The 17,360-nt window shown below is 37.0% G+C and overlaps 1 protein-coding gene across 2 annotated transcripts in view; it reads right to left on the bottom strand.

The window, feature by feature from the left end:
- Positions 1–17,360, bottom strand: part of PXDN (peroxidasin) — a 102,089-nt gene that overhangs the window by 50,485 nt on the left and 34,244 nt on the right. For both annotated transcript variants that reach the window (XR_012775145.1, XM_075498019.1), the window contains exons 4-9: positions 14,314–14,385; positions 6,936–7,007; positions 6,277–6,348; positions 4,082–4,251; positions 2,654–2,771; positions 337–506 (exon numbers count right to left, since the gene is read on the bottom strand). Coding sequence is in view for 1 of the 2 variants with exons in the window: in XM_075498019.1 (XP_075354134.1) it covers positions 337–506; positions 2,654–2,771; positions 4,082–4,251; positions 6,277–6,348; positions 6,936–7,007; positions 14,314–14,385 (674 nt within the window). In the remaining variant the exon portion in view is untranslated. The remainder of the gene's footprint in view (positions 1–336; positions 507–2,653; positions 2,772–4,081; positions 4,252–6,276; positions 6,349–6,935; positions 7,008–14,313; positions 14,386–17,360) is intronic.

Genomic DNA, 17,360 nt, shown 5'->3' with positions numbered 1-17,360 from the left:
GTGGCCTGCTCGGAAGCTTGTGGTTTTCAGGTATCCAGAGAGAACACTATTGCACTGAGCAATGGCAATGCAACAGCCTCTTTTCCTAACCCTTCTACAAACAGCCTACATGACTATTATCAGAATTGCATACTACAATAAAGATATTCATTAACTGGCTGATTTGTGTTTTTGTTCTAGGGATATTATAACTTCATGATCTAGTTCTTAAGATGCCCAAGAACAAGAAATCTACATGTCAAGAACATACAAGAGCCAAAGCATCTTATTTTTAGCAATCTTATTATTGAAACAATTCTCTATCTGAATGCAAAATTCAGACTTAATGTTCTTTACCTGGTGACTCAAAGTATCTAAGAGTAACTTCCTGAGTTTTCACTTCTCCAGCCACATTTTTTGCCATGCACTGGTAAATGCCTTGGTCTGTTTCTTGAGTATTCTGAATCATTAACGTGCCATCATCTAGCAAGTTTAGACGGGAATCTTCTTTCATACTGAGCTCATTACTGTGAAGAAAAGAATCTGCTGGAGTTAAACCTTTAAATCACAAGCACAGAAAACTGCCAAATAATAAAACCCAAAATATATTACCCAAAATAACTTGGGGAAAAAAAAAGTTTTACTGTGTTAAGTAAAATAATAGAACTTTTCGTTTTCTCCTAAAGAGAAGAGGAAAACCAGAAAATGAACCGATTTTGCTTATGCAAGTATTACATCTTCAAAATGAAAAGCCAAAATACTTTTATGAGTAAAAGCTTACAGGGAAAAAAGTGAACAAAATACACACACCTGGTCTCATTTTCTTTTAAGGCTGTTCTAACTGGCAAATCAATTTAAAATGTTTCCGCTGGAAGTATATAACGTAAGTTCAACACTCAAGATACTTTGTACTAGGAGAGGGGTCAGTTGCTATAAAACCATCTTTGTGCCAACCTCTGTCTGGATTGCTCAAGGAGCACTAATGATAATTTGCATAATTATAATTTGTACTGGCTTGAAACATAAGTTAAGATCAGGTCTTCAGGCTATGTCATGGATACATTTCTGTGATATTAACTAAGAACAGTTAGGGGTTTTTATTAAAGGAACTATTTCTCACTCCATCCCTCACTACATGATGAAGAAAGCACAGAGGAGGGATGAGATCTCACCCCCTATGTACAAAACTCAGCCTGACTGCTGATCTATTCAACATACCGCTCAACAGGTCAATGGCTTTTGACTGAAATCTTGCCATATTCAACTACCTTGCAAAGAGCTTTGCTCTCATTCATGTAGCCAGGAAACAAGCCAGAGTCAATAATCCCACACCCCAAGCTCAAATTTCTTCTTAAAACTCTTTCATATGTGTATTCTGAATACGTTTTCTTTGTTTATTATAAAAAGTACATGAGCCAAAGAAAATTTTAATGAAATAATTATACCATCCAAATTCAAGGCTCTGTTCTTGACATACTCCATAAACGCTGTACCCTTGCTGCACGTGGGGTTCTTACTGACAACAGCACAAAGCTACAGAACCAGGACTCTACGTTGTTCCATTTTATCAGCAACTAACAAACGAAAATGGTTCATTTGCTAATATAAAATGTGAGCGAATATATTTTCCAGATCAGGTTGTCCATTTGTATAAAAGCATTATTAAGCCAAAGTCTGATTAATCTAGCGGTAAACTCACAATTCATGTGTACATCATAAATTCACATCAGTTTAAGGGGGGGGCAACGTGCTGCCACGTGGCTGGTTCAGCCATGCCGTGCCCAGTGCTGCTGGAGGGAGCCAGGCACTGGGCAGAGCTTGAGCAGCCACTCTGCAGTAGGCTGGCCCTTGGGCTGCTGAAAGATGCACATCCTTTATAGGCCCTTCCCTTCATCCCCTAAGCAGTGAGGAGAAGTAATGGAGCAGGTTGCCCAGAGAGCTTGTGCCACCTCCATCCTTGGAGGCTTTTAAGACCTAACTGGATAAAGCAACTTGGTATGATCCTGCTTTGAGCAGAAGGCTGCACTGGAGACCTCCGGAGATCCCCTCCAACCTGAATTACCCTACGTTCCTGTGATATAAGCACTTGCCTGCCCTCCACGTACTGGTCTGGGGAGCCTGGAAATTGATATATCTCCCCTCTCCTGCGACAGAACTACACCTCAGAGGAAAGCTGTCTCCAAGGAGCTGAGGCTCAAGGAAGACCTTCTCTGAAACCTAACTCTTATCCAGCTGGAGTCCTTTAAAAAAGTAGCTTTTGCTCTGCCTCAAAATGTAATGCAAACAGATCTCCATAGAGTATGCAAACACTAGCTAAACCCACAAACTGCACATGCAACATGTCCATATTGGATTGCCTGGTACTTAAATATAAATGATTTACAGTTTTACAGGTGTGAGCAACTTTGCAGGTATAACTACAGTTGAAAATCTTACCAATAATATTATAGTCATAAATTAATATTTTCTAAAGTTATCAGCTCTTAAGTGTTTCGAATTACTAATAAAACAGATATGGGCCATTATTACTTCATATACTTCTTTTAATTATATGTTTCTGCTGTAACTATTTCATATATTAGTATGTAATGCGTGTGGACATGCACCCAGAAATGTACACACACCCAGACAAACACACTTACATCAAGATACTCTCTTCCTCTTTTAAACTTACTTGTTTCGAAGCCAGATAATTTCTGGTTTAGGATTGCCTTCAGCTCTGCAAGTGAAGTACACTGTATTCCCTGAGGTAACGTCCACATCCTGAGGCTCTGATGTAATTCTTGGCCTCTCTGTATCAACAATAAAATGTATAAGGAACTCTTACTTGTTTTAAAACTACTAAAGCATAGTAAATAAAAAATTTTCCACACACCTTGTAGGAAAGTATTTTTCACAAATGTTTTAACTTAAAATATTTATACGCTTACTCAGGATTAAATGCACTTTTCCCTAAGCAAAAGTGACTGCGGGCTTTCTGACCTCCTCCATTGTTCCTTAGGACTGTTTAGCAGACTGGAAATGGATTGTGCAAATTTGTATCAGGTTCTAAAGTAGCTGTTTTATTTATTTGAACAGAGGCTCAATTTGCTTATGAAGGAAAAACTTTAAAGCAGCAAGCACAAGTGCCATTTAAAATAACTTCCTCTAGATAAGTATCAGTGCCTAACCTGCCTCCTACAGAATAATTTGTCCAGCTTGCTTCCTGCAGTTTCCATATTCAGGCTCCTTAGATGTGCAGAGAGCTGGTAGGATGACATGTGAATTATTCTTGCACCAAATCCCCTTTTTACTATATTTTTCAAGAACCCTGTAGATGCTTACAGTCATAATTCTCATGATCAGAATTATATCCAACACATAACCAAAAGGACAATTTACTTATATCTTGGCCTCGTCACATGGCTGGGCAGGCAAATGGCCATAGCTTGATGAGAAATCTGCATTTTGATTTCGTAACAGAAGAGGTGTGGGGCCGGCCCCAGGGTGCCCATGGGGCGAAGCCTTTGCACCCCTAAGCTGAAGGAATACAGACAAACAAAAGGATTATAATAAAAGTGATTATCCATTAATCCTTCAGTGAAAGAGGATTTTAGTGCCTGTGCAGGGCACTCCTTGTCAGTGGCCTGACCCTGATTCCAATAATATCAACAAGAGTTTTAACAATAAGGTCTGTGAAATCAGGAGCAATTGCATACAGCTTCTTTCTTCCCTTTCCCTTGTACAGAAGGGAATAAAGGACACCAAACAATATTAACATAACACCAAAGACCCTAGTTGACAATCCTTTTATGATCAAAACTGAAATATAAAAAGGAAAGATAAACTATTTCTGGATAATCACATTTAGTTCCTCAGTGAGAAATTTCAAACATGGCTATATTTGTCTCATTAAAGATAGGCTGAGGGGTAAAAGCAATCATTTCTGTCAGAAGCAGACAAAAACTGAGAAGGAACACAGGGAGATTTCTGAAAACAACCAATATCGACCAGAGGTGGTCAGTGTTATCCAAGAGAACAGAACAACAAATTCTAACAAAACAAAATACAGTTTAGGTACATTTAACACGCTAAAGAAGCCAGCAGGGAGTGGCAAACCCACCACAGTTAAGTTCTTCTGGTGTTATCGTGGCCACTGATCTTCCCTGGATCCTTCTTGGATACTCACAGGTAGCTGCTGCTTGAGCATTACCCGACTCTGCGTATGTCTTCAACAGCTCCGCCAGCCACAGGATTTCACAGTCGCAGTGAAGAGCGTTTGAATCCAAGCGCCTGCACAAAATAAGCAGCAGCCACAACACCTGTTAGCAAGCTCCGACTATTTTGTTAGGATCAAAATGGTTCTGCAATACCAGCAGTGCCTTTATCTGTGAATACAGACAAGGGGCAATATGGAATACAGGTGACAGTTACTTGCTTATATGCATTCTGGTAGTCTTTATTACAGAAATGCATGGTATTTTTACTGCACAGGTAGGACTGTGTTCAACGTAGCAAGCATCTAAACAATATTTCTTTTTTAACCCCAGCATTCAGTGAATAAATCAAGTTTTATTTAGATGTTATACGAACTTTGCTTAAATAAGGAACTTACACCATTCTCCCCACATTTTTTTCTGTTTAATACTTATTACTGTAGTAACTTCACAGCTAACTTGACATTTTTACAACTTCCCATTTTGCTGATCAGGCAACTGAGACAAAGACCCACAGTTTTATTTAAGCATTAAGCTCTCATTGAGTTCAGTGGGTCAGTAACTTCGTAAAACACCTGCCTATGGCAGATAACGAGAACCCATAAATTCTGTTGACTTTCTTTCCAGTAGTGGAGGGCCCTGTTACTACGTGGAGCACTGCACTCTCTGGTGGAGGGCCCTGTAGGAAAAAAAAACATTAAGTACAGAAATCTGTACCATTAAATATATATATATATGAATTGGAAATAAAGTCGCACGGCAAAGCAACCCCAGTTTGGCACATCTTTGGGGGTCGTAAACTTTTTGATCATTTTGTCTTTTAATTTTTTTTTTAACCTCTTGTACAAATGCTCAGATATTTTTTCTTCCTTGTTCTCCTACAAAAAAGAGGCAAGAACAAGCAAAATTATTTTACAAGCTACTGTACAAATGTCTCCCAGTATATCAGGTGTTACTGGTAGAATTTAAATCTGGAACATGAAAGTCACAGTGTGACCTTTAGGGATAAGCTGTCCCAGGTCAGAAGACACCAGGTCAGTCTAGCCCGGTGTCCTGTTCCACTAATAGCCACTATTAAAACTCCCCTTTACCTAGGTATTATGTGAAGAAGAATCTCTTTCTGTTCGCTTGAACTCCACAGGACTTTAAGGGAGGTATGAGTGAAGCAGCTACTATGGAAGGTGCATTCATCATCAAAATTTACTTTATTCTGGCTTTTGCCCACAGTTAAAGGTACGGTTTCACAACTGTCCTAAACCAGCAGTGCCGCAGGACCATCTTCCTGTTATGCCCCTTGCGATCTCTTTTCCCAGTAGAGCTGGCACTGTGACTCACTTCACAGACACTCTCAGCAGTCCTCCCAGAAAGGGGGGTATACATGCATGACTGCCTTTCTCAAAACAGCAATCTTAGATAATATAAAGAATGTTTATCCTAGATCAGTGAAGATCCAAAGTGAGGCATAGAAAACTCTCTGAAAGTCACCTTACTATGGTACTCTTATTGAGTTCAAGTTTTCAGATGCTACCAAGGGACTAAGAAGCCTCTAATTTTCCAAGTTAATAGAATTTCAAGAAGAACTGGCTTCTGGAGTTGCTTTTGAAAGTAATACTGATATTCTTAAACCACCAAGCACCTTTTTATAATCATGTTTTTATCATCAGATAAGGACAAGTAAAACAATTAAAAGACAATACCAAAATAATTAAATATTGAGAGAGATCATAGAAGGATCACCCAGTAAGACATAGACAAGAGGGGGAAAAAACCCCAAAATAAAAAAAAAAAAAAACACCAAACCAAAGAAGGATCCGTGTATATTATTTAGTCTACAAAACAAGAGCGTATGATTACAAATAATTCCAAGACAGGAAACAAACAAAAAGATTTAGTCAGTCACTAAAGATGGTAGGATATGGAAGCAATGGTCTCAATCTATGTAGGTAAACAACTGGAGCACAGCTTAGGAAAAAATATTTAGTATTTAAAACAATTATACAATGAAAGGCATTTGCAAGGAAGATAAATATGGCAAGATGAGATACAGTATAATTAGATTATTTAAACTTTCTTTAGTTCAATAATAATTCAATTTACTTACAGTCTCTTCATAGATTCTAAGTGACTAAATGTTCCAGGAATCAAATGAGCTATTCTGTTGTTATGCAAAAATCTGTTAAAAAGCACAGAAATATGCATGTAATAATTCAGATTTTGAGACTTACTCATTTCATTTACATCCTTCTGAAAGTCCTTTAAGAGAAAGTAATTTTACAAAATAAAAAAAAATTGAACCTTTTCAGCAATTCATTGGCTGCTATTTTTTAAGTGGCCTCCAAGGTGTATTTGGTATGTCCATATGGGGGAAAAAGAACCCATAAAAAGACAAAGTAACCAAAAGGAAGGGAGTTCATAAACATTCAAATGAGAAACTAAAAAAAAAAAAAAGTCTTAATATAAATCTTCTACTTCTTCATTCATAACATTTATTTTATGCCAAACATTGATCACAGCTCTCTGGGAAATAGTTTTGCAACAGAAAAACATCCCACAGGCAATGCTCACTTCAACATGCCTCTAAGGTCAGCCTGACCAAAGTGTTCTTGGCAAAGACTATGCAGTAGTTACAATAAAAAATTTAGGTTAAAAACAATCTATGGAAATGATAAAAATATTATTTTCCAGTTTCAAACATTTGATTTAATGCAAAAAAAGAAGCAAGCTGACTTCTGAATCTTACCCCAAGAAAAACAAACTTACAGCCTTTCAAGTTTTGGAAGATGGGTAAAGGATTCAGGTTCCAACGTTTCTATTTGATTAAAGTGCAGATACCTGAAAATATGTTAAACAAAAAGAAAAATACTGAAACAGTTTTCTTAATGAAGCTGAAATATTATAAAGCGTTTATTATTGTTTACACACTGTTTACACATCTAAATGGTGATAGTGATGTAGTGGCTTAACTTTCTTCTGTTATCATCTGAATCCTGTACCTAAATCTGAGAAATACAAGACATGACAAAGAAGGGTTTGCAGACCACTATATAGTGTGTGTGTCTGTGTCTGTGTGTCTTTACATATATGTGCAAAAAAAACCTGTTTGAAAACCATTACTTTGGAGATTTTGGAGATACTACTTTGAACACTCTTTTGCCAAGTTTAATTTTCATTAGTATGCATACCTGAATAAATATATATGGAAATAAGAAAATTATGATTTTTTACAGGAAAATGTTGCAGATTGTTTAGAAAACATTTACAGTTTCCAACAGAACATTTTTAGTGGGCAACTGTTTTCATTGCTATCACATTGAGTGAAAATTTCGAAAGATGCTGAGAAGTAACCTGCTCTAGTCCATGAATACTGGCATTTAAAGCTATGAATGCTCTCAAAAGCTCAAAAGCCAAACAAATTCACAATATAAAAACAAGTTTGATTGAATTGCTTTTAGACAAAGGGCTTCGCAGCAATTGGTGTACAATTAACCACCACAGCTGTGCTCTGTTTGATGCTCTGTTGATGCTTATGTAACCTATTAATATCACACAGCAACAAATATTAGACCTGTAAATAGACCAAATATTAATCCTGTAAAACTGAAAAAGTCTAAGGTAAGGTAACAAGATAATTAACCAGATTATTAATCTGTAACTGCTGTGAAAATGGACTGCAAAGGCAGGGTCATTCCAGTCTTGACTATGTTGTGGAGGTACTCCATAACCTCGCAGATGAGAAAACAAGAAGTAATTTATAAGACTTGCACAAGGAACTGTGAAAATGATTTATAGACTTTGGATCCTGATTATATCCAAATGTATCTAAAACTCCTAAAGTTTCCTATTTGACCTCTGACAAACTCAGGAACATCTGGAGAATGTGCATGGATAGAAATCACTGTGGGATGAAGAACGAAAAAGCCTATCATTTAAAAACAAAGAGAAAATCTCAGGCCCCAAAATCTCCTGAAAAATCAATCCTTCAGCATGAAAAGTAAAAGGACATCGGAACTCCCTTGTGCTGAAACGTCGCACGCACCCTGCTCCCTGACCTGAGCCGAATGGTCGCCACAGAGAGAGGAAAGCAGGAACAAGCGGCGATTACGGCAGAGTCGTTTGCAGCAAGCCCTGGAAGGCGCGTACGGCGGGGAAGCCAGGCACGTGCCTGGCAGTCTCCCAGATCCCCTGCCAGCAGCAGCACGGCCCGAGCGCGAGCCAGCGAGCGATGCCAGGGAGCAATGAATGGGGACCACAGAAAAAGCCAATAAATCAGCACGGATGTGATCAGGCACATCGGAGTGTCAGGTCTGCTTACTGCCAGTGCAACGCGTGGCCACAAACTGTCGTGAGCATAGAGTATGATCCTGTTTGCATAAGGAAACAAGAAGTGCGTAATCATGCTGTGCCTGCCAGTCTTCATCTCCCTTTTGAAAATACAGGCCAATTCCATCTAAATTAAAAAGACAGACATCTCAAAGGCAGATACTTCCTGCAAGGTTCATTTGAATCTCCAGCGGAGAGAAGAGAGACCTCAGTCAGCTCCAGCCCTGAGGAAGGCCCGGCAGGACGGGGCCAGTATCTGTCCCGCAGGCAGGGCCCAGCCATGAGGTGGGCAGGCACAGCTCGCCAGGAGCCAGGGCTCTGCTCGCCCACCTCCCCAGCGCCAGCAGCATTTCTGAGGGGGCAAGGCAAGCTGGGGACCACTGCAATGAAAGAGGACGAAGGGAAAACGGACACAACTATAGGGTTTGTTACTTCTTCTGAAGCGGCTTTGATTTTGGAAAAAATTACATGCATTATCTTGTGCAGCCAACAGGGATTTTTTCCTTTTTAACTTTGTTAATTCTACTTGCATTTTTATGATTCATGAGCACCTTGCAAACATCTCCTTATCTTCCCAATAAATTAATCTCTTGTAGTTCTTTGGCATTGACAAGGCAAGGTTTGTAGGTACAAGTAATACCTCTTACTAGAACAACAAATAACGTTGGTAAAAGCAGGCACACTGAGGCACACAACCCCTGCTTCAGGTCCATGGATCAGAGGGGAGATTAGCAAAGAGAGAAAAAGAATGGACACCTCTCTCAGGTGGTGGTTTAAGTGATGCATCCATCATTAAACTCAAAACAACAGCTCATAACTGCTGTTTAGTATTCAAGACTACTATAATTACAGATGTAAAGAATACTTTATGTGCCTGAAAACTCATCTTGTTTTTCCAACCAAATTAATCAGTCTAATTAAAACAATACTTCTGTTATAAACCTCGCCTTGTTTACAACCTCAAATCATCACAGATACAACTACAATTCAGGCACTGAAGCACATTGTAACGGTTAACTTTACCTCATCAGAAATCATGCTGCCTAAAGTAGCTCAAAAAATCAAATCAGGAAGTCCAACTGGAAAATACCCTTAACTGCTTCATATGGCAAGTTAGTTGGGTTTTGCAGGTCTTTAAATTATGACCTCAAAAAAGTCCTGAGCAACTTGTCAGGCAATTTATGAACAGAACCAGGTGTTAAATAGGTGGACAATGTAATTAGCAACAAGTGTAATTCTAAAAAAATAGATGCAGAAACTAGATTGCATTGTAAGTCTACAATAAAAAGAATAAAAAATCCTTGGCTTTATGACCTACACTTTAATCACATTTTATCACTTAGGTTTATCACTTACATTCTTTTCTTCTATGTACCACATTGATGTTTTTTAAAAGGATTTTTAATATTTTAATTAATACGAGAATTTCTTAGACTGGAAATTCACTTTAAAGGTCATCATATTCAGGAAATAATCTCACACTGACATGTCTTTATAGACATCTTTTATGTTCAAACTATAAAATGCTCTTAAAATAGTAGTATGATATAATGAATTTGATATTAAAAAGACTTTCATAATGGAAATTTAAAGAAAAAGCATGCAAGAGTGATTTTTAAATACCCCTGTGTCTTCCATTTTTAATTCTGAATTCACTATCAAGGATGAAACAGAAGGAAAGGAAATACTTAAAGGAAAAAAAAGTCCAAACCAAACACACCTAGAGGAAGATAAAGATTTGATCAAATCAGCATGGCACAGATTTTCTCTTTGTTGACATTAATCTTGGAGGATGAACATTTACAGTAATATTCAGTCCCAGTGGCATTTTTCACAGCACTAAATTTAGGATTATATCTTCTGCAGCATAATATTTTTGTAGAGGATTACTTTTATCATATATGCCAATTGTTCATTTCTAATAGTATCTCCACATCTTTGGGGAAGTATTTAAAATCCATTAGTTGAGTATAATCTATGTTCTGGATATTTAAATAGTATGTTTGCCATTTTGATTATTTGAAATAGAATGACAAACATATTTTTCCCACATTTATCAAAGAGCTTTCCCTGCACAGGGGTATGACGAGAGGTAACAGGCTTAAACCACCAGGAAAGAGATTTAAATAAGATGTTACAGTAACATTATAAAATATTGGGACAGGATACTTAAGGAGATTATGGAATCCTCTCTTTAAAGACTTTTAAAATAAGGCTAGATAAATATCTGTTTCCAGCCATCTAGGTTTGTTGTCCCTAGCTGATCTTATTTTAGAATAATAAGGATGTACTTCTCAAGGCCCTTTTCATACCTTTTGGGTTTGTTTGTTTGTTTGTTTGTCTACTAATTAATTCTCTTCCATTATTCCTTACCATAGGTATTTTTAGCAGCAATGAGACTTTAATCAGGCTCCACTGTCTTAAATGTGCATAACTGCTCACATACAGTTATGCAAAAACCAGGAACTCTTTGTAATATAAAACTTAAAAAAAATCATAGCAACATTTCAAAGCTACTGAAAATTGAATTGAGGGAAATAAAATTAATATAACAATATATGTAAGTATATCACCATATGTAAGATAATGTTTTTATCTATTAATTTCCACCAAAATATGTACATGTGTACACAAACTACAGCATAACTCTAATAACAGCTTATAAAGAGCAAAATTAGTATGTTAATATGGAAGTTAAAAGAAAATGCGTAATTAGTATTCCACTAAGATTAGGTAAGGAGATTTAAATAGTACCATTAGTATTTGGGGATCCTACTAATTAATGACTGCAGAGAACATTTTGTCCCTGATGCATACAGCTCTTAAGCTGAGATCTCAACAAATATCATAGATATTTGGAAAAAAAGCAACGTACACAGATCTGGAAATAGACTGCATTTAGAGCTCGGTCTTGGGATCCAGATACAGCAAACTCATGACCTCCCAAGCCAGCTATCTGTGACACTTCAGCTGGGATTCAGTTGTCTAAGCACAGGTGTACAGAGGCATATAGCAGTTGTCTAAGCGCAAACATATAGAGACAACTTTCGTTGCCTTTTGGGTTATATGTCTGCCTTCTGGATGCTGCTCTGAAAAAATGCAAGTTTCCTGCAGCTTTGTGTCGCATTTGCCATACCCAAACATATGTCTTGCAGATCTAACAGGGCCTAAATGGGTACCACGTGGCTACTTTTCATCAGCTGACTTTCTCCCTTTGTGCCCTGCCATGACTGAACAGTTAGGTGACGAAATATGTATGCTCAGTGTGTTCGAGAATCTAAAACTGCCAAGTTTTTTCAGAATCTACTCTAGCACAAGCAAGTTTCAAGATCCAATTCAAAGATCTTACTCCCTTGGCAGAAATTTCTGAAGAAAAAGATATTTCTACTACATCAGCAGCTAAGAATTCTGCTGCAGAGGTTTAAGAAGGATACTGCCAGCCACAGTAAATACTGGGTTTTTTCTTCCCCTATACATGCAACAGGCCTCCTTAAATCAAACTATATTTACAGTTTCTGTCAAAGAACAACAACAACAACAAAAAACGAACCAAAAAACCAGAAAAGTGTTTGCTTTGCTGTTCAATTTTTTTTAAAAAAAACAACTATCAGTTTCATTCTGCTTCATTGGAGTAGAAGAAATTACTATGAATCAAGTCTTTCCCTGAGATGTGGACCACAGCATCTGCTTCTGAGAACTCTGCTAAGCATTGAGATGAGCATTTGGCTGAGTCAACACATCCAGTAGCAAAATGTGTTTGATAACTTGAGACCACAGAAGCCTCAAACGCGGAAACATCGACTGAGTAGTCGATACAGTCCCAAACTGAAGTTAGAGGACTTGGGAACTTGTTCACAAAGACTAACTTTTGCCTTGTGAACACATTCTTTCTCCAAAGATAATGTGATAAAACAGACCCTGTAGAGTCAGAATCTATTTTCATGCTAAAGATGCATAAACAACAAAATCTCTCATAAACTACAAATCTCAATGAATACCCTCCATTAAATTTATTTCCAAGCCTGCTACTGGCTTCCCGTGCTCCAATTTTCACACTTCGAGAGCCTTCTTTTTAAGATCTGCCCAGGAGAAGGGCTCTAAAAGAAGTGAGCTTTCTGATGGGCACCCAGCAGGGCAGCAACCCTCCCTGGCAGCTCACCAGACCAGCTGTAGGCGCTGCTTGCGGCAACTGATGCCATGACACAAGGGCAGTCGCTGAGCAGTGACTGGGCCGGGCTACGTTTCCGTATTTCCCAGCTAGAGATGAGACTCAAATCTTGTTTAAAACTTAATTTCATACAGAATAATGTTGATGTCTCAAGTTAGAGCTTAAGCTGATACAATGTGATATCACTGCAGGCAGAGAGACTTAACTGCAACCTAGCAGAAAAGTACATTCAGAAGGTGTTAATATTCCAAAGTGGTTTATGGTTTTCAGTCATAGCACAGATCAACAGAAAATAGAAAACAAAAAAGGACAACTGTTGCCACTTGCAGTATATCAGGCTTGTGGCATGTGGAAAAATATTATTTTGGAAGAATTAGTAATTCAATAAATGGGCCTCAATATTTAAAGTTTTACACAGAAAATAAGAAATGCTATTAGCATGCAAGTAAGCCCTACCAGTTGCTGTCAATATGCTGCAGTAATCATTTCTAGAGTAGGAGGAAGAGGAAGAGAAAGGCATTAAGGAAAAAAATTACATATTTATATATGTTTTATAATTATCACTTTTGTTTTGTATAGAAGCTCTTCCTTCAAAATGCATCTATTGCCCTCTAAAATGAGCTTGTATGATTTTGTACCCATCTGAAGTGCCATTTTATTTCAGATACACACTGTGTTCACTAATATCCACTAGAGGTTCACAGTAACAAGGAAACTGGTACATATCATAGAAAATTTGTCATACACTGACAACTATCAGGAGTTTCAAAATTTATGTTGGTCCTAGAAGAAAGACGTTCAGTCCCCAAAATTTATATGCTACAAAACTCATTGGTCTAGTACTGTTATTTGGCAGTCAAACTGTGAAATAGCTATGCATTTATAGCTCTCTCTGTTTTTCTGAACATTACCACAATGAATGTATAGCAATGCTTTCTGATCATAAAACAAAATATAGTTAAATTTAATGAAATCAATACAATCAGTTTTGTCACACTAATGACTGCATTTTTCATTCTTTTTCAATAAAAATTATTATTCAGTCATCATACAGGAAAAGGACTATGATTTTAATCAATCTTTCTAGAATACATTACTGAAACATCTACACTACAAACAATGAACTTTCTTACTTTTTAAACATCTGTATATGGCAATGATTAACACGTATCAATAATAGTAAGGTTTTCATTTTAAAATCTCTTCTTGTTTTAAAATATAACAAAACTGGGTTAAAATTCAAGAGACTAATTCAGCTCTAGTTATGCGGCATAAACCAAAGTAACTGCTGCAGTCAAAGGAATTGCAATGTTATAAAACCTACAGACATGAAACCAGAATCTCTCTCTAAGCAATACACATTAGTTTTCAACATTTTCCATGATAATGCTTCTTCGTCACAGCTGCGTAACAATGTATAGGGACACCAGGAATGCAAATCACAAATAAAAGACAAACACAGAAATGAGGAATTTGACACAGAGATCGATTTTGTTTTTCCACATGCAAATGATTATGGGGCTCTCTGCCTAACAACCCAGGGAGTGAAGACATGCAGAGCATGCAGGCAGGATGTACGGATCAAGACGTGCACTTTTCCTCTGCAGGGGAACCATGGAGATGACAGCACAGAAGAGAAAAGGCACTTACAGTTGTTCTAGAGAGGCAAGTCCTTTAAATGCTTGCCTGTCAATTGACTGGATTTCATTCTTGTACAAATAGCTGAAACAAGAAACAATCAGTAATATTAGTACACAAACAAGAGCTACATGAAGGTGGAAAAGAAGAATTAAGTTGACACATGAAGACAGTTTTTCAACTACATATTAGAAAAAAAATACAAAACAAAAACTAAACACATACACATAAAAATACTTTGTCATTGAGATTTCATCCCAAATGTTCACCAGGAAAGACAAAAGTCTGGGGCCTTGTAGGCCCTGAGGCTGTCACCCGGATGGTTTGGGCTTCCCAGTGCTCACTGTTATTACTTACTGTTTCTTTGCCCCTCAGTTTCTTGATGGGCTTGCCAAAAGTCAAAATAAATTCAACTTAATGGGATAGAATTGTATCAGAAGTGCCTTTACTAGAGCACATCGGGATGCCATTGGCCTCTTACTTTCTTTAAAATATCTCATCTGGATACTGGTACAAATATTCAAATTATAACAGAATTAATCTTTCCACTGGACTTGGAGAACAAACAGTGAGAATTTCTGTAACTCCGCCTGTGTCACCTTTTGAATATTTACAAAAAATTACACGTTAGAATATTGGTATTGCATCAATAAAACAGCATTGTATATTTGTTTTATCACTGTGTAGAAGATGGACATTAGGTCCCCATTGATACTCTATAATATAAACACAATAAACATATGCAGAGTACCAGTATGTTCACGTGTACTGTCTATACCTTTTATACAGAATAAAAATAAATCAGGATGGATCAGTGTATGTGCTCACGTTCATCATGCTTTTAACAGTAAGGATGGTTTAGTGAGAGGGTATTGGCGAAAAATCACACAGTTTAGGTGATGACTGCAGTTTCTGCATGGAGGCAGCAAATAAAAATACTATTGGGGTTCAGTGACAGTTACTCTCTTTTTGTGTTAGGTTAGGAACAGGTTCGCAGTAAGAACTTTCTCACAATTATTTGACAAATGGTTTGAAACTCAGTTAATCAGGCATGGATTTCTATGAAAAAGGGATGAAGAGACTTTGGACCACAAATGGCTTTATTAGCAGGCATTTTATTAGTAGTGGTTTTGGCTTTTCTATTATTACAGTTTTCGGTAACTTAGTGGAAATATTGCAAACTTCTTTTGATGCAACAGATAAAATACTGGCTCTGCTGGAGTTGGTGGCAGTTTTTACACTGACTTGACAAAGGGCAACATTTCACAACAGGCCCTAATAATGAAGAAAGTTGTAAACATCTGATGTTCACCTCATGACAACTTTGGGGGACAATATGGAGTAGTATCTTTCCCTTGAGTCACCATTTAGGTTTCCAATGTATTGCTTACTGAGATTCCAACACATGAATATATAGAGACTCAGATGTGCCTAATTAACATAGACATCCATCTGAACAAAAAGCAGAGTTCCTCCAATAAAAGAGTAACTAATAAGCAAAAATTTATGAGGTTTTTTAAATACTCAAAATTCTGAACAAATTAAACTAGAAAAAAAATACTGTCATGTGAAATGACTGTAGAAACTTTAAAAATAATTTAAAAGAGAGAGAATAGGTGTGCTACACATTTTGGATGTGGAATTGGTTTTTATTCTATTTGCAAAAAATATCATTTCACAGGTATTCAAATATTTGTTTTGACTCAGATTTACCAATTCATTTGAGGATCACAGTCATTACAATTTTGTCTCTTCTTAATTTTCCTCTCTGTGTGATATTAAATTCCTATCTTATTTTCCAGTAAGAATTTTAAATGCACCATTTCTTCTCACTCCTTAGAAAATTTTGAAGATTGAACAGCCAAAGTGTTATTTACCTTTCTTAATACACTCCGCTTGGCAGTTTGGAAATGACTCTTATTCCTCTGAGTGCTAAACTTCTGATCAGACCAGTGAACCAGAGTGCACTAAGATGCTTTTAATAGCTGACCTCAGTTAAGTATCTCTTGTGGGTATTTGAAGAATTTTATTCAAGAAGTTTGAATTAATCCCATTAAAAAGAAAAAGTTCAGAATCACTGATGTAACTTTTATTTACTTTCTGCAGACAAAGTAAGGCAGAGTGAAGAACAAGGGTGCATTAGAGGAAGACTGGGATAATGACTTTGTAGTTTTGCAGACTTTTACCACCATACTGCAGGGAAGGGAGTAGCCTTTCATGTCCACTTTTGGACCTCTTACCAAGTCACTGTGGTAGGACTTCCTTTGGGATTTAACTTTAAACTACAACTTTTTCCATGTTGATCAGAAAACTCTCAAGCTGCAGGACACTCAACTGACCTCAGTCCATCATGTCCCCGCTCCACAGAGAAAACCGAGCAACCCAAGGCTACAAAAATGTATGTCCTATGACAGATGTGCTAACCACACTTTCATTTAGTTGTGTAAATGTTTCCTTGAGGATATTAACAAAAAGATAAAAAACCATATATTTGCCTAATGAAGAGAGAGATGACAGAATACAAAATACAACTAAGTAGCACTCACAAAAAATATTTATCTTTCTAAAATGCTATTGTGCCTAACAAGTGAAACTTTGCAAACACTGCACTAAAAAAAAAATCTCAAAATTTATCCCAGTCACATTAGCAGAAAACTGATTTAAAATATAATTAGGGACAAAGTAATTTATCATTTGATTTACCTAAAAGCTCTATTACACAACTGAACCATTAGACTTTTTCAAAGGATGAATAAAGAGTGGATTAAGATGACAAGGGATATATTCTATTAAGAAGGTTTGACAGATCCCCTATGAGGATCGTTTTTTGGTTTTATGGCCTGTATTACAAGTCATGTGATTTAAGGAAAGCAAGATGCAGATATATTTGTTTGGAACAAGAGAAAAAAAATGTTCAAAGTAATGGCAGTATCAGGCAGTGTAGAGTAAAACCTGTCAAGTAAATAAATATAGTAAAGAGAGATTTATATAGAAACATAAAAGAGACAGTTGGTGGAACCAGCAACATGAATTGCAAAGAAATGAGATCCGTAATCACA

Source organism: Mycteria americana, chromosome 3, assembly GCF_035582795.1.
Source record: "Mycteria americana isolate JAX WOST 10 ecotype Jacksonville Zoo and Gardens chromosome 3, USCA_MyAme_1.0, whole genome shotgun sequence".
Lineage (NCBI taxonomy): Eukaryota > Metazoa > Chordata > Aves > Ciconiiformes > Ciconiidae > Mycteria > Mycteria americana.
The sequence above is the reverse complement of the archived record's forward strand: the minus strand, read 5'-3'. Positions and strand labels throughout refer to the sequence as shown.